General features: G+C 39.4%; 1 protein-coding gene across 1 annotated transcript in view; it reads right to left on the reverse strand.

Moving 5' to 3' along the window:
* Positions 1 to 19,288, reverse strand: part of LOC149283560 (SH3 and cysteine-rich domain-containing protein-like) — a 191,878-nt gene that overhangs the window by 47,260 nt on the left and 125,330 nt on the right. The window contains exon 8 of the mRNA XM_089497383.1: positions 15,270 to 15,331. Within this exon, the coding sequence (XP_089353509.1) occupies positions 15,270 to 15,331 (62 nt within the window). The remainder of the gene's footprint in view (positions 1 to 15,269; positions 15,332 to 19,288) is intronic.

Here is a 19,288-nt window from a genome sequence, read left to right on the forward strand (position 1 = left end):
GATGGATGCAGACAACCCCCGCTGCTAACCGCACCTCCTCCCGGCTGCAGGGGAAGTTGTGTACGCGAATCGCGGAGAGCTCTACATGCTGCCCGGTGCTTAGTCCAGGCAGCGTGTAGAGCTCTACGCGAATCGAGTACAGCTCTACACGCTGCCCGGACTAAGCACCGGGGACTCAGAAGTAGCGGTAAGTTGGGAGGTGGGGACAGGAGGATCCAGGTCCCCTGCATCGCTGCGGGGGATCTGGATCTTAGTCAGACCTAGTTGAGGTCTGATTATAAGACGAGGGGTATTTTTCAGAGCATTTGCTGGAAAAAACCTTGTCTTATAATCGAGCAAATACGGTAATTCTGATTGGGGCATAGTGATGCTAGCTTTGTATGCTGATAATGGTTTATGTTACATATTTCACTCCAATTGATTTTGGAGGTCTGGTCCCTTGGGGAAATACCCAAAACTACCAAATCACAGGTACTAAGTTTCTTCTATCCTTTGGACACACAGTGACTTTCCCCCTCAGATAAACGTTTCTTTTTTTTGGTCCCCTCACCTATACAATACTTAGATGCCTCAGCCCAGACATCAGACAACCCTATTTACTAAATTTTCAGCTATTGTGTTAAAACATTATACTACAAAAAAATTATAAAGTGTAATTCACTAATGGCAGTGAAAACTGAATACATATGTACATACAATCCGTTATTCAGTCCCAAAACATTATCGGAAAATGTAGTATGTTAGAAATAATACCAGTGTCATAGATTTAGTCCAAGTATTCCTTTAAGTAAATCCAATCCAATATAAAATCCATATATAAACTTGATCCTTCTTCTCCCACATCAAATGGAACCTGAAGGTGTATCTGTGGAGTAATAACCACGAAAACAATAAAAAAAGCAAATATAGTGTAGGATTGAAAAAAAATCAATTGAATATATAAGATAAAAAATATATCACTCTAAAATAATTAGCTCAGTTTTAAAAAAAAACATGTACCAGGAAATCTGAATACAAGGTACAGCTCCACTGTGATATAAATGTAAATGTTACCACATCTAAGGCTCTGGATGCCCATGTAGGAACAGAGAGTAGCTTGTAGACCTTTAACTCTTGACGGGGCAAAACTCCGCCTGGGAAGACCATTTCCCTGCTCCAGGAGTTAAAGGTCTGTACGACCGACACTATTGGTTGCCAGCAAGAAGCTCCTCTGCCAATAGAGTCGCTCGTACAGACCTTTAACTCCTGACAGCAAAATCTCCGCCTGGGGAGGTCTCCCTGCTCCAGGAGTTAAAGGTTCATACGAGCGACCAATAGAGATACTCGTACGGACCTTTAACTCCTGACGGTGAAGGAGTCAGAAGTTAAAGGTCCGTGCGTGTGACTCTATTGGTTGCCGGCAGGGAGCTGCTCTGGCAATAGAGTGGCTTGTACAGACCTTTAACTCCTGATGGCAAAATGTGGGACACAAACTCATAATAACCTTAGACTTATAGGGTTAAAGTAAGGTTAAGGATAGTAGTAGTGCACCGGTTTGGTTTAAGATCTATATCATCTAATTTTAAATTTTAAAATTCCAAAGTAGGGGGGCCAATTATAAAATGCTACATATACACTATATATATATACAGGGGCGTACCTAGAGTATTTGGCACCTGGGGCGGATCCTGTATGTGCCCCCCCCCCACACACACACTTTAAAACTGCATAGCTGCTATCGTTATATACTGGGACAGACATTGAAGGTGGTACAGCATAACACCTATCACTATATACTGAGGCAGACATTGACGGGGGTACAGCATTACACCTATCACTATATACTGAGGCAGACATTCACGGGGTAGAGCATAACACCTATCACTATATACTGAGGCAGACAATGACAGTGGTACAGCATATAACCTATCACTATATACTGAGGCAGACATTGACAGTGGTACAGTGTAATCCCTATCACTATACACTGAGCCAGACATTGACAATAGTGCAGCATAACCCCTATCACTATATACTAAGCCAAACATTGATGTGGTATAGGCCTACCACTTCAGTGTCTGGCTTAGTAGGGATGCACCAAAATGAAAATTCTGGACCGAAACCAAAAATTCAGCATTTACTTGGCCAAAACCGAAAATGACCCCCCCCACGCCATAAAAAAAATCTCACACTTTTATTAAAAGTAAGTAACACATCAAAATTGGACAAAAAAATTAAATAGCATATATATATATGATTGTTAACAGCTATCATGCCCATGCATACCCAGGCATGCACTGGTTGCCTGGGCATGATAGGAGTGTGACTGCTGTTAGCATTCATATATATATATTAATATTGTTATTATTATTGTTCACATGTGAACTCAGCACTGGAGGCATAGAATCAGACGTACAAATCCCGTATTTGCAGATATACAATAATAATGTACGGAAACAGCATTGCAGGTATAGATCAACTAGAAATCACATAAAAACTCAGCAATAAAAGGTATAGATAAAACCCCCTAAATTACAGGTATATATATCAGATTGCACACCCCAAAGCGGGCGTCCACATTGCCCACATAGAACCTGACCAGCACCCAAATTACACACACACATAGGACGTGCCATCTTTGCCCCCAAACAGCCCAGCATGAGTCAGCATTGTTCCCAAACAGCCGAGTGTACGCCATCTTTGTCCCATAAACACGCTACCTGTGCCATCTTTGTCCCATAAACACCCTGCTTATACCATCTTTGCCTTTTTGACAAATCAACTATACACCTATGATTAACACAAACACTTTTACAGTCACTCACTAATTCACTTTCATTCACACAATTCATTCACACAATCATTTATTCTTTCACACAAATTATTTACACATATTCATCAATGCATTCTCACAAATTCATTAATTCTCTCACTGATTCACACAATTCATCCACACATTAATCCATTCATTTTCTCTCTCTCATTCTGACTCTTTATTTCAATATTCTTGCTACCCTCCATTCTCCCTATCTACCCCTTCTCACTCCCTTCTCCCTATCTACCCCCTATCCCCCCGTCTCACTCCCTTCTCCCTATCTACCCCCTCCTAACTATCTACCCTTTCCCCCCTTTGAAGTTCACTTACCTTTCAGGAGTCCTGCGGTGGGGGTGCAGGGCCTCTGTCTCCCAGCTCTGCCACTGTATGGAACAGTATAGAGTGATGGGAGTTATGATGTACTTTAGAGAATAATTATATAATGAAAAAGACATTGTAAATAGTACAGCATAACACCCATCACTCTCACACATCTACCAATCCACACTTACCAATCCACAGATTCCACACATACCAATCCACACATACCAATCCACAGATTCCACATTTACCAATCCACACATACCAATCCACAGATTCCACACATACCAATCCACACATACCAATCCACAGATTCCACACATACCAATCCACAGATTCCACACATACCAATCCACAGATTCCACACATACCAATCCACATTTACCAATCCACACATACCAATCCACAGATTCCACGCATAAAAAAACACTCTCACTGTCACTCTCAATGAATTATTTCCTACCTTTCCTCTTTTCTTCTTACAGCAGTCAGCTACTTTTCTTCCTCTTCGCTCCGCTTCTTCCAGGTTCAGAGGGCACGGACAGCGGTGGGCACGGCTTCAGTGTTGTGCGGTTCAAGGGAACCGGCTTAAAATCACTCAAGGGAGCCGGAGGTCTGTTAAAGACCTCCGATACCGCTCCCTTGCGAGCCTGCTCCTCCAGCGGCGGACATTACTGTCCGTCTCTGTAGGGGTGCCGGCAAGTTGGCACCCCCCTGATGAGCGGCACCTGGTGCGGACCGCCCCCCCCGCCCCCTGCTAGGTACGCTACTGTATATATATATATATATATATATATATATACACTGCTCAGAATAAGAAAGGGAACACTCATTAATTCATTTGAGGGGGGGGCGTGATGACGTGACGACGTGCGCGTGCGTCTAGGGAGGTGCCGTGAGGCCGGGACGCCAAGTGTCTTACAGCCCGTCGTCTCGCCGCCAAGAGGAGAATGAGGAGAACGAGCTGCCGCTGCTCGAGTTACTGCTCGACCGTCACCTTCTGCCATCGGTAACATCAGGAGTCCCGGAGTGCCGGAGCACCGGTGTGTCGAAGCACCGAGTGCCGGAGCCCCGGAGTTGCGGTATACCGCAGAGCCGGGCTGTGGTGGTGCCGGAGTACCGGAGTCGGCACTGTTTTATTTTCCCGGAGTGCGGGAATAGAGTCTGGTGCTGAAGGCCGACGGATGGCCCCAACAGCCTAATTGAATACAGGAGATACTCCTGCCACGAGGAGCGTGAAGTGGACACCAGATTCAGACTGGAATTAAACCTGAAAACCCTAAAGAGCATTGTTGAGGGCATAAAGTTGCTGTATCTGTGCCACCATTCCTGGGGCTGATGCTCCTATGACGTTCCCTACATGAAGTTGGGGTGACGTATACTTGAAATATATTCTATTTTGTTTTGGAATCACATAGTACTATATTATATTATTTACTATATTCTACTACATTATTAATTATTAATAGAAGCTGGAAGTGGTTGCAAAGAACATAAGATCGTGTGCTTCTCACCTCTGTGATTACATTGTTAGTGAGGAATATTTCTTTTTAAATATTACAAAGGTCAAGAATACACTGAATGCATCAAAAGTTTGAAGCTCCTTTATTTATTGTCTATTCCGGATGAATATATCTCCATGGATGGGGCGAATATTTCCTCCAAAATTCGAAGGAATCAATTGAACATATATTATAAATTAAAGATAATTGAACAAACCAATACACAGATTGATTTTATGCTGAATATATTTGAGAAAGTTACTGCCATTTGCTGAATTTCATATTTTTGCTTAAAACTTGAAGAGCCAACTGAATAAGAATAAGATTGAACACATTATAGAGAATATAATTCTATCTGAGATATCCTTTTAAAATGGCCACTAGGAAAATGGCTGAGCAAAAACTTCTTCCTAAACGGGACAAGGATAGAAAAGATAAGCAAGACAGACAAACAAAAAGAATGTCCAATTTTTTCTCGCCACAATCGGATAAAAGCTCAAGAGAACAGTCTCAGACTAACACCCCAGATAAAGAAATGGGACAGAAAGACATTCAAGATTCAGCTGAACAAATATCAATGCAATTGTCTATGGATGATCAGGCAGTAACAATGCAATATATCAAACTGTGCTTTGACCAACAACTGACTTTGATTAAACAAGAAATTCAGGATAACATATTAGATTTGAAGAAAGACTTGGGATACATTGGTCAAAAAGTCAAGATAATGGAAGAAAAGATGATGAGCTTAGACTTTACAATACTTACCCAAAAGGATACAATCTCTAAACAGCAATTTGAACTAAGAGATATGGAGATGAGATTAGCAGAAATGGCCAATAAATTAAGACGCAATAATTTAAGGCTTCGAAACATACCTGAAGATGTTACACAACAAGCCTTGGAGGACTATTTAATACAACTTCTTTAAGAAATAGGCCTTCAATTGGGGGAGGGGAGCAGGGTTTTGGAAAATTATTATAGAATGTCAAAACCTACATCTGCACCGCCCAATGCTACCAGGGATGTTATGATTTCTTGTCAGTCATTTAAAATGAGAGATAACATTATGAAAGCAATAAGAGCCTCCAAAGTAAAGGAGGGCCCATTTCGAGATATAAAATATTTCCAAGATTTATCATTTCAAACTAGAAATGCTAGGAAAGCCTTCTCAGAGGTAATTTTGATAATGAGAAAACATAATATAAAGTATAAATGGGGTTTTCCCGCAAAAATTATCATTCTATTAGATGGTAAAACGGAAATCTTAACATCTCCGGAGGCTGCTAAGAAATGGCTCGAGCAGCGTGCATATTGCTGAGTTAAGTAATAGTAAACATAGACAGTAATAACGTCATAGAATAGACGAGTACGATAGGCTTTTATTTTTTTATTTTTTTTTTATATACAATGCACAGATCAGACACATATGGAAGTCAAACAAAATAGGAAAACATAACTGGGTCGATATATTCCATTAAAGATTATAGGGATTACATGTATTTAAAGGGATCATATGTACAGTGGATAATCTCTCAAGAGGTATAATATGAACAGTAATGAATATACTGATCACATTATTTGGTAAAAGACGACATATCGTTTAACTTCTATTAATAAAAGATTGCAAATCATATATCACAAGATGTTGAAATTTTAAAGTATACACACATAATAACACAAATGATATAGGGAAACACACTTGGGATGATATTTATTAATTACATTTCACTACACTTAAGGGTCCTACACAAAAAGAAGGAAAAGGGAAGGAATTTTTTTTTTCTTTTATTTTTTTTTTTATTTTTTTTTTATTTTTTTTATTAATTAATGAATGTATTCTATCTTTAGAAGACATTTAAAGAGTATATCACTTAAAGGGATCTTATGCAAAGTGGATAATTTCTTAAGAGGATTAATTAATAGTAATGAATATATTGATCACATTATTTAGGAAAATAAAATAAGAATTATAGATCGTAGATTATATATCACAAGATAAAACAAAGGAAAAGGGAAACACATCTGGGATGATACATATTAACTAAAGTTTATTATATTTAAAGGTTCTATATATAAAGTAGAAAACACTTTTTCCTCTTGTTCTTTTTTTTTTGTTTTGTTTTTTTTACTTGGCCAACGGCCTCACGGCTTCACTTAATATCATATTTCCTATGTATAATTCGAATATGATACTCTTTAACCGTGGCAGGGGGTTATTATCACGGAATATAGATGGATATCTTATAATTATTATAATGAGAGATGATGTTTTTCTATTTTTAATTATATGTAATGTGAATGGTCTAAATGTTAATTATGTGTTACTTGAGATGAGCAAGGAAGGAATCCCTAAGAATCAAAGAAACAAGGATTATGGTTAAGATTATTTCTATAAATACCCAGGGTCTAAACTCTCCCAATAAGCGTTCAATTTTATTTGATTATATTAGAAAGGAAAGGGCTCAGATTGTGTTTTTACAAGAAACCCATTGAAACAATTTGATTCTAAGAGATTTATTCCTAAGAAATTTAGCCACGTGTTCTGCTCTTCATTAGAGATTGATAGGAAAAGAGGGGTGGCACTTCTTATTAGCGACGAGCTCGACATAAAGATTATTTATCATGAAGCTGATGTAGAAGCCAGATTTTTAATAGTCATAGCCGAGATTCAAGGCGAAATATATACCTTGGTAAATGTATATGCTCCCAATGGATCTTCTAACTTATTTTTTAAGAATCTTTTTCGGAAAATAGACAGATTAAAACAAGGTAATTTACTCCTGGCAGGGGATTTTAACTGAGTAATAGATCCGATATTAGATAAAAAAACTACTAGAGGTAAGCTTCTAGATAAAAATATAAAATCACAGGCGTTTCAATTTAAGAAATTTCTTAGAAGCTATGGACTCTCGGACCTTTGGCGATTATATCATCCTGAGGAGATGGATTTTACTTGTTTTTCTAAAACCTTCCTTTCTTATTCCAGAATAGATTTATTTTTAGGGGATGATCAAATGATTAAGAAAGTAAAAAAGGTGCTGATTCATGAGATAACCTGGTCAGATCACAATGCGATAGTGCTTGATATCACACCCCAAACTCCTAAAAAAAGACAAACTGGCGTTTAAATGAAAATATATTACTTAAAATGGAGAATAAGAGTATATAGCGAAAATTTCAGAGAATTATTCTCTTGAAAATGAAAGTGAAGAAGTCACCTCAGGTGCTATTTGGTGTGCATATAAATGTGTAATTAGGGGGCATATAATTAAACTTGGCACTATTTTAAAGAAAGCTAGAGGAGAATCCTTAGCAGATCTTTATGTAAATTATTATAGACTCTCACATGAAAATAAACTTTTTCCAACTCATCATAAAACTGAACAACTAGGTAAGATCCAAAATAAAATAAATGAATTACTTATTGAGGAAAAGAATAAAAATGTATATTATTTAAAAACTAAATGGTATTATAAAAATAATAGAGCAGACACTTTACTATCAAATAAATTAAAAGGCAAGAAACAATCTAAAAGAATCAATAGGATTAGATCTAATGGAGAGCTATGCCTTACCCCCGAGAAAATTGGTGCCGCCTTTAAAAATTATTATAAGACTCTCTATAATTTAACAAGGATAGAACAAAACCCACCTCAGGACTATTTTTTAAATAGGAAACTCCCCAGAATCTCAGAACAACAATTAAGGGTTATTAATAGACCAATTAATATAGTAGAAGTTAAAAATGTGATAAAGGAATTACAAATTAATAAAACGCCTGGACCGGATGGATTTAGCAATAAATTTTATAAAATATATAAAGATCTTTTGGCAGCTAAACTCACTAAAACTTTCAATGAGGCAATAGTAAAGGGGAATTTTCCTCTGGATATGTTAAGAACCAATATAATTCCTATTTTAAAACCTAATAAAAACCCGGAGATCCTTTCTAATTATAGACCAATTTCGCTATTAAATGGCGACATTAAAATCTATGCGGCTATATTAGCAAAAAGATTAAAAGGAGTGATAGTGGATTTAATTCACCGAGATCAATCAGGTAGATCATCTAAAAATAATATTAGAAGAGTCATAGATATTTTAGATGTTTCCCAACGATTAAGTAACCCCATTCTGGCCCTGTCACTAGATGCCGAAAAGGCTTTTGATAGGGTCAGATGGGATTTCTTAGGACATACACTACAGGCATTTGGTTTTGGGGGTAATATATATCAAGCAATTATGGCCCTTTATACTTGCCCTTCTGCTAGGACGATCGGACCAAGTATAGACGCTGAATGGTTCGAAATTAAGAATGGTACGAGACAGGGCTGTCCTTTATCTCCGTTGCTTTACATACTGACAATTGAGCCTCTTGCCTGTGATATCCGAGAAAACCGGGACATATATGGTTTTAGATTGAAAACATTGGAGAGTAAGATTAGTCTTTATGCGGATGATATTTTAGTCTTTTTAGAACAACCAAGAAAGTCGTTACCAGCGTTAATTAAAGTAATTGAAGATTATTCTAAATATTCAGATTATAAATTGAATGTTAACAAAACTACTATGCTTGCATGTAATATGAACCATGCATGTCTCCTTGACAACTTTAACTTCTCATGGGCCAAAGATAGCTTAGAATACCTAGGTATTAAGATCACTAAAGATCCGACAAAAATTATACATACAAACTTTTTACCCCTTTTGAAATCTACAAATAAATCGTTAAAAGATTGGATGAAAAAAGAAATATCTTGGATAGGTAGAATTAACACAATTAGATCATATATACTGCCTAAATGGACTTACCTTTTCCAAATGTTACCATTAAAGGTTCCTAAAGTATGGCTAGGAATGGTACAGATGGCTTTTAATAAGTTTATTTGGCAAGGTAAAAAGCCACGATTGAGTCTGTCACTCCTTTCTAGGAAGACAAATAATGGGGGACTCGGGATACCAGGTATTAAGGATTACTATGAAGCCTGTATGATTGCGCATGTGATGTCTGTTCAAATTAAAGATAGAAAAGAGGAAGTTTGGTACAAAATTGAGGAAATAACAACAGGCTTGAAAAGTTTAGCATTAGCCCCATGGTACATTAGAGAGATAGATGCTAACTGTCAGGAGGCTTTAGGATCTTTGGTTGCTATAGATACCCTAGACATATGGAAAAAGACTAGGAAGAAGTTAACTATAAATAAGTCCATAGCGGATTTTCTTCCATTGGAACTTTTAGAGTCCTGTATAGAGAATATCAGCCTACAAACATGGAAACAGGCGGGTATTCGGACTATTTATGATCTCTGTCTTAATGAGAAAGTAAAACCCTTCTCTCAGATACAACAGGAATACCTACTTCCTTCTAAAGAAGTTTTTCCTTATCTTAGAATTAAAGGGTTTCTTCTGAAATATGGTATCTTAAACAGTGGAGAAAAATGGGGTCTTCTTAATGTCTTATACAATATGATAAATACTAAGGGAATGATTACTAAATGTTTAACTCTTATTAAAATTGATTATGAAAATAACCCAGTAAAGGTAATTAATACATGGGAGAAAGAATTGAATAGGATTATCTCCTGGGAGAGTTGGAAATCTACAATTCAACTGGTTAATAGTGAGTTTCATTGTCTAAATATAAGAGAGAATTTTTATAAGATTTATTACAGATGGTATCTTGTTCCAACAAAGCTAGCAAAAATGTACCCACAGGTTAAAGATACTTGTTGGAGATGTGAGAAAGACACTGGGAATTTTATGCATATCTGGTGGACCTGTCAACATAAAGAGGTTTATAATCGGATTGAACAATTAATGGGTGTATACTTACCTTTTACACCAGACTGCTTTCTCTTACACTTAGATTGGCCTAAAATTACTAATCTTTATAGAAGTTTAATAATACATATCCTTGCATCTACCAAATTACTTATAGCAAAAAATTGGAAAAATAAAATTGGGAAGAGATTAAAACAATTACAATTTATCATTGTAAAATGGAATTGGGTATAACCAAATTAAATGGATTTAATTATAAGAAAATTAAAAAATGGGAAAAACTCCTAAACATTTTTGAAGTTTAAATAAGAGTATAAGGCTAGGTTTCCACTTGGTTTTTTTATGCTAAAAACGCCCATAAAAACGCCAATAGCGCCACCTGGCGTTTTTTTAGTGGAAAAACGCAGCAGCCAGATGTTAGCTGTTTTTCAATAGGAAATCGCAAAATGCCATTTCCACTTGGCGTTTTTCTGTTTGGCGTTTTTTCAGTCCTCTTTGGCATTTTTCTGCTTTTTTGGGCTCTGTGGCAGTTTTTCAAAATCGCAGCATGTTCACACTCTGGCGTTTTTTCAAGGAAATCTTGGCGTTTTTCTCCAATAGAAGTCTATGGGAGAGAAAAAACGCCATAAAAAAGCCATGTGGGTTTATTGCCTTGGCGTTTTTTATGGCGTTTTTTCCACAGTTACAATGCAGAGGATGGACCCAGTATCTGTGTGTCCTACAAGAAATAGGCTGAAAACAAACAGTTTCACACAAAACAAAGTCCTGGACTGGTTCATATTGAATTTCACACCATTTGGAACAAACATGCCATTACAAACAAACATACCCGACGCATCAACTGGATTCTGCGTGCCAAAAGCAACAGCAAACAATTTGCACCATCATTTAGGGCCAATCTTCCCAGAGGAGCAGACATTCGGAATAAAGCATGCCTTACAAACCACAGAAAAGAGACAAAAGGGTCTACCAAGTAAATGACATCAGGAGAGGGCAGATACTTGCCATTTATCCTAATCCCTTTTAGCTGGGTGAAACTTCTAACTTGTAAAGGCTGGAAAAACTGCCTAAGGTCAAAAAAAGCAATTTCCACAGAAAGGCTAAAACGCCAGAAAAAACTCCAGAAAAAAACGCCAAAACGCAGGAAAATGCAGTGGCAGTTTTCTTGGCGTTTTTCATCAAGAAAAAAAACGCAGGACAAAAACCCAAGTGGAAACCTAGCCTAAGAGTGATTTTGGGTTTCCCTTCTTTTTTACCTCATCTCAAAGTATAGTATTTTATATATTCGTTGTTTGTATTGTCGTGTTGTTTTGGTCCTGGACTAAATGCAAAACATATTTATGCGGTGTCCATAATTTTGTTATTTGTTGTTAAAACCAAATAAAAAAAAAATAAAAATAAAAAAATGTTAATTCATTTAAACTATTTTTTTAATTAAAGCTATGATAAAAAAAAATAAAAATAAAAAACAACTTCTGTGAAATCACACTGTCCACTCAGGAAGCAACACTGATGGACAATCAATTTCACATGCTGTTGTGCAAATGGAACAGACAACAGGTGGAAATTATAGGCAATTAGCAAGACACCCCCAATAAGGGAGTGGTTCTGCAGGTGGTGACCACAGACCACTTCTCAGTTCCTATGCTTCCTGGCTGATGTTTTGGTCACTTTTGAATGCTGGCGGTGCTTTCACTCTAGTGGTAGCATGAGACAGAGTCTACAACCCACACAAGTGGCTCAGGTTGTGCAGCTCATCCAGGATGGCACATCAATGTGAGCTATGGCAAGAAGGTTTCCTGTGTCTGTCCAGAGCATGGAGGCGCTACCAGGAGACAGGCCAGTACATCAGGAGACGTGGAGGAGGCCGTAGGAGGGCAACAACCCAGCAGCAGGACCGCTACCTCCGCCTTTGTGCAAAGAGGAGCAGGAGGAGCACTGCCAGAGCCCTGCAAAATTACCTCCAGCAGGCCACAAATGTGCATGTGTCCACTCAAACGGTCAGAAACAGACTCCATGAGGGTGGTATGAGGGCCCGACGTCCACAGGTGGGGTTGTGCTTAGAGCCCAACACCGTGCAGGACGTTTGGCATTTGCCAGAGAACACCAAGATTGGCATATTTGCCACTGGCTCCCTGTGCTCTTCACAGATGAAAGCAGGTTCACACTGAGCACATACGTGACAGACGTGACAGAGTCTGGAGACGCCGTGGAGAATGTTCTGCTGCCTGCAACATCCTCCAGCATGACTGTTTGGCGGTGGGTCAGTAATGGTGTGGGGTGGCATTTCTTTGGGGGGCCGCACAGCCCTCCATGTGCTTGCCAGAGGTAGCCTGACTGCCATTAGGTACCGAGATGAGATCCTCAGACCCCTTGTGAGACCATATGCTGGTGCGGTTGGTTCCTCCTAATGCAAGACAATGCTAGACCTCATGTGGCTGGAGTGTGTCAGCAGTTCCTGCAAGAGGAAGGCATTGACGCTATGGACTGGCCTGCCCGTTACCCAGACCTGAATCCGATTGAGCACATCTGGGACATCATGTTTCGCTCCATCCACCAATGCCACGTTGCACCACAGACTGTCCAGGAGTTGGCGGATGCTTTAGTCCAGGTCTGGGAGGACATCCCTCAGGAGACCATCCGCAACCTCATCAGGAGCATGCCCAGGTGTTGTAGGGAGGTCATAAGGGCACGTGGAGGCCACACACACTACTGAGCCTCATTGTGACTTGTTTTAAGGACATTACATCAAAGTTGGATCAGCCTGTAGTGTGGTTTTCCATTTTGATTTTGAGTGTGAGTCCATATCCAGATCTCCATGGGTTGATAAATTTGATTTCAATTGAGAATTAGACCCTGCTGCCAATATATATATATGTATATGTATATATATATATATATATATATATATATATATATATATATATATATATATATATATATTAGCCCCTGCTGCTGATATATATTGATATTTGTCTCTGGTGCCGATATATATTAATATTAGTCCCTTCTGCCGATATATATACCATATTAGCCCCTGCTGCCAATATATATATAAATATTAGACCCTGTTGCCAATATATTTTATAGTGAAAAAATTGGACTCGACCCAAGCATTTTCTTGGGCTCCGCTCCCTAGCATGCAATTACTCCGTCCGCTACCACACACAAAAAAAATATTTGTGAGAGTCGGTGCAGTCTTCCCCCTTCTGACTGCACCGTGACATTAAGAGGTCCTCTCCCCGTAATCATCCCCAGAGTCCCTTTGTCCCCTCATTTACTAAACCACACCTCTCTTTTACCCCCTTCTGCCCCTTCTGCCCTATCTACCCCTTCTGCCCTATCTACCCCTTCTGCCTCCCTTCTACCCTATCTACCCCTTCTGCCCTATCTACCCCTTCTCACTCCCTTCTCCCTATCTACTCCCTTCTCCCTATTAACCCACTATCCCCCTGTCTCACTCCCTTCTCCCTATCTACCCCCTCCTAACTATCTACCATCCCCCCCCTTTGAAGTCACCTTCCAGGAGCGCTGCGGTGAGATTGCGAGGCCTCTGTCTCCCAGCTTTGCCGCGGTGCACGAGGCTTCACTGCTGAGCGCCGAAATATGACATCATATACCGGTGCTCAGCATGAAATGCCGGCACTGCAACAAGACAGAAGCCTCGCGGAGGAGAGTGAGAGGTGCCGAACGGTTGCTTAAAACTTATTCCAGCGCCTCTCACTCTCCTCGTCTATCACAGCTGCGGGAAAAAAAAAACGAAAAAAAACAAAACACCGTTTCAACTGGGGGGGCACAGCATGATGTAGGGGGGCCCCCCTGCCAACGCCACTGCACTAAGCTAATATAATACAGCTAATTTAGCTAGCTAAAATGAATAATAGTATTAATTAATTAAAACACACTAGTAGTCATCTACACTATGATTGATATTTAATATTATATATTATATTCCTATTAAATTATATTTTTAATTACATATTTGCTCGATTATAAGACAAGGTTTTTTTCAGAGCAAATGCTCTGAAAAATACCCCTCGTCTTATAATCGGGGTCGTCTTATAATCAGACCTCAAATATGTCTGACTATGAGACGACTAAGATCCAGATCTCCTGCAGCTGCAGGGGACCTGGATCCTCCTGCCCCCCCCCGCCCCACTTACCGGTCCTTCTGAGTCCCCGGTGTGTAGCCGGGGCAGCGTGTAGATGCAGCTGGAAGGAGGTGTGGCTAGCAGCGGGGGTTGTCTGCGTCCATCGCGCAGACCTTCCCCGGCTTTCAGAGATCAGAGGTCCCGGCACCGGGAGTCAGAAGCGCCAGTAAGTTTGGAGGAGGGAGGGGGAGGGAGTGTTAAATGGGGGGCATAAGGCATTTCTGGAGGCAGAGTGTTCTATGAAATGCCTTTTAACCCCCTTAATGCCACTCTGCCTCCAGAAATGCCTTTTTAACGCTCTATACGCCACTCTGCCTCCTGAAATGCCTTAAACCTCCCTATATGCCACTCTTCCCCATAATTTGCCTTTTAACCCCCTTAATGCCAGAGTGGCATATAGGGGTACAAGGCATATCATGGGGCACAGTGGCATATACGGTTAAAAGGCATATCATCAACTTTACCAAATTTTACACTGCAAATTTGATTTCCTTCTTAAACGGACTAAGACACAATTTTATTGGCAAGGCAACAAAGCTGGCAAGTTGCTGGCGAATCGTTTTAAAACGAAGGTAGGTAAGTCTAAAATTCCCTTTCTCTTTGATAAACAAGGGCATAGAGTGTTAAACCCACAAACAATCGCAAATACGTTAGCAGATTATTATAAAGACCTATACAACTTACACTTGGACCCAAACACTCCTCAACCAACACCACCCTCCATTTCGTCCTTTTTGGAATCTATTAAACTTCCTTTTATTAGTGAAGAAACCTTACTCCTCCTAAATAAACCCATTTCCAGGGACGAGATATTGTCGGCAATCTCCTCTTTGAAGCCAAATAAATCTCCGGGTCCAGACGGACTTTCAGGGGAATATTATAAAAAATATAGCCATATTTTAACTCCCCAACTCCATCTAGTCTTTAACGATATTTTTAGCAATGGAACTATCCCCCCTGAGATGTTACATGCAATCATCATCACAATCCCTAAACCAGGTAAAACCCCTAATAGGCCAGAAAACTTTAAACCGATATCTCTGCTAAATGTTGACCTAAAGCTATACACTAAAATTTTGGCTACCAGGATTAATGACTTTCTTCCATCTTTAATTAACAACGACCAGGTTGGTTTTATTAAAGACCGCCAAACGGTTGATGGAACGAGAAGATTTATCAATTTGGTCCACTATGCGGAGGCTCGTCGGATGCCTTCTCTGCTGCTCTCCTTGGATAGAGTGCACTGGGGATTTTTGAAATCGGTCTTAGTCAAATTTGGCTTTGCGGCACAAATCCTCTCGGCTATTAACGCCCTCTACTCTCTTCCCTCTGCTGTAGTATACTCCTCAGGATTTTTATCACAGAGATTCAACATATCAAATGGTACCCGTCAGGGATGTCCTTTGTCGCCCCTTATTTTCGCTCTTGTGATGGAGCCTCTAGCAGAGAAAATTAGAACTGATCCCACAATATTGGGTTTACAGATAGGAGGGAAAGATCATCGCATCGGATTGTTTGCCGATGATATCATCATAGTTTGTGGGAATCCCTTGTCGTCCCTTCCTTCCATACTGACTATTTTGAAAGAATTCGGAGTTGTTTCCTATTATAAAATTAATGAAAATAAATCCCAAATTCTTAATCTGGGCCTACCCCTTAAAACGGTCAATATTCTTAAATCCAGGTTTCCATTTCCTTGGGCAACGACTTCACTCCCTTATCTGGGTGTCAAACTGACATTCCCTAGCACGCGTCTCTTTGACGTCAACTATACCGAACTACTAAAAGATATGAAACACACAATCTCACATTTACCTTCCCTGGGCATTTCCTGGCTAGGTAGATTAGCTGCCATTAAAATGATGATACTACCCAAAATACTATATCTGTTTCGCACTGTCCCTATTTATCTCCCATTGGCTTACATTCAAAAGCTGCAAAATATTATAATGCAATACATTTGGCAAAAAAAGAAACCAAGGGTGAGGGCTGACACCTTATTCCTACCTTTGCGAAGTGGAGGTGTTGGCTGCCCATCTATCCTCCAATACTATAGGGCTACCTTATTAGATCAAACTAAATATTTATGGGACCAAGATATCTCTAGATTATGGGTAGGCATGGAAATGACGGAGCTGAACCACTTAAAACTCCGTGATGTTTTGGGTGCAGCCTATCTGTTCCGAACCGCCCCTTCATACTCTCACCCCACTTTGAGAGCAATATTACAACTTTGGCATCGGTTTATAATCCCTAACAAATTATTCCAAACTGACCCATTATCTTTACCTATTACCACTATGGAAGCAGTAATTCCCGATTTAAATTTATCAGTCTGGAGCTCCAGAGGTGTCCAGTGTCTTTCAGACATCTGGAACGGTGATAGCATGGTTTCTTTTGAAACCCTTCATGACAAATTCCTTATTAAAAACGCGGATTTTTATAAATACCTACAAATACGCCATGAGCTTCAACCACTTATACTACGCCCCACCCAATCTGACTCTGACTTATTCATATGGCTGCGACGACGTAACAAACATCACAAGGGTATCTCATGGTGCTATTCCCTGTTAATCAAGACATATCTAGATCATCCGGACCCATACAAACTTAGGTGGGAATCCGAGCTTAATTCTCAATTCACTACAGATCAGTGGCAAATTGCACACACGGTCATACTGTCAGTATCTAAATGTGTCAGCCATCTAGAAACCTCAAAAAAACTGCTATATCGATGGTATCTTACGCCATCACGATTAGCACAATTCAACCAGACTCCAAATACATGCTGGAGATGCTCAGATATAGGCACACTGTTGCACATCTGGTGGACATGCCCCAGACTACTTGCCCTGTGGAGGAGGATGGGTAGATTTCTATCAACCCTATGTGGGTTCCCAATTATTCTGAATGCCCCTTTGGCGTTACTTAATATTGACATAGACCAATACTCCTACTTTCATAGAACGATTATTATGCACACACTGATCTCAACAAGATACAATATTACTAAACGCTGGAACACGAATTCGATACCCTCTCTTAAAGCGATCATACAAGCAATTAACTCGAACTGCTGGCATGAGTATAAGATTTCTTCTGCCCAAAATAGGACCAACGACTTTTATTCAACATGGGACATATGGCTAACCAGCACACACAATACAGTTCAACTACTGTAACCCTTCACACCAAAACTCAGAGGCTACCACCCGGTCCTTCATCATACACTAAAGTATTATATGCTGATCACAAATCTGTATACTTATAAGTATTGGATATTCTTAGGAGTGCAAATTCCACTTATATCTTATCTTCATTTCTTATTTTTCTTCTGTTACCCTTTATTTTATTTTTTATGTTTTTCTGGAATTGTTTGACACATTCTCCACGATGTAAACAACTCTACTTATGTACCATGTATACCTTACTTCAGCATTGCCTATGTACATGTATAACAATATGTAACAAAAATGTTTTTTTTCTTAAATGAAAAATGTAATAAAAAATATGTTATAAAAAAAAAAAGGCATATCATGGGGCACAGTGGCATTTAGATGGTTAAAAGGCATATCATGGGGCACAGTGGCATTTAGAGGGTTAAAAGGCATATCATGTGGCACAGTGGCATATAGGGGGTATAAGGCATTTCTGGGGCAGATGTGCAAAACTGGGGGGGGGGGCAGGTTGGAAAATAGAAGGAAATAAAAGCAAAATGAATTAACATTTACTGGTAAAACTTTTTTCCTATAGGGTCGTCTTATATTCAGGCTTTTTCTTTTTTTCCTAAATTAATATTCAGATTTGGGGGGGTCGTCTTATAATCGAGCAAATACCGTAATAATACCAACAGTTCGGCTTACCTAACTAACTTATTGACTGACTGACTGTCCTGAACTGAAATTACAAAATCATCAAGTTTTAAAAAGCAGTAGGCACCAGGGCAAGGGAACTGCAGTGCCAGTGAGGCACTGTGTGCAGCAAACTGTCAGCTCAACAGCACTACACAGTTGACAGCTTCATAGAAGCAATGAAAAAAAATCCTACTTCAGTAAGAGTACACTGTGATAAATGGCTGGCTGAGGCTATTACCAGTCTCACACAAAACAATCTCTCCTCTCTCTGTAATGCTCTGATGCAGCACACCAGTGTTGCAAAAGCAGTCACAGAGGAAATGAATAGATCTCATGCAAGCTCTGCTTTTATAAAGGCTGTTTGCTATTTAAAAAAAATGCAGTATAGACACTGGACGACCCCTCAGCATGATGTCACAAGAGTGAGCTGATTGGACAAACAATGATCAGCTCACTCAATCAATGTCCCTCCTCTTCTTTTAAAAAAATGGCAGACGCGAAAACGAAGAAGAACACACAGAAACCAAGAATGTTTGTTTTGTGTGTCTTCGTGTACATTTTGCCACCGCCATGTTCGTTTCTTCGGTATTCGGTTTGAACAACGAAAACCAACTATTCGTGTTCGTTTTCATGTTTGCCCGAATATGAATGCACAAGTCTAGTGTAAACTCTGGAGTGTGGAGAACTGGAAACATGTTCTGTGAAGTTATGAAATTATGGACTAAATCTATGACGCTGGGATTAATTCTAACAGTATTAGATTGATCTGATTTTCCGTCTATGACACTGGGATTAATTCTAAAATACTAACCATATTTGATTGATCAGATTTTACGTTAATGTCTTGGGACTGGATAACTGATTGTATGTATATATGCA

Source organism: Sceloporus occidentalis, unplaced genomic scaffold (assembly GCF_023333645.1).
Source record: "Sceloporus occidentalis isolate IW3139 unplaced genomic scaffold, rSceOcc1.0.p SCAF_102, whole genome shotgun sequence".
Classification (NCBI taxonomy): Eukaryota; Metazoa; Chordata; class Lepidosauria; order Squamata; family Phrynosomatidae; genus Sceloporus; species Sceloporus occidentalis.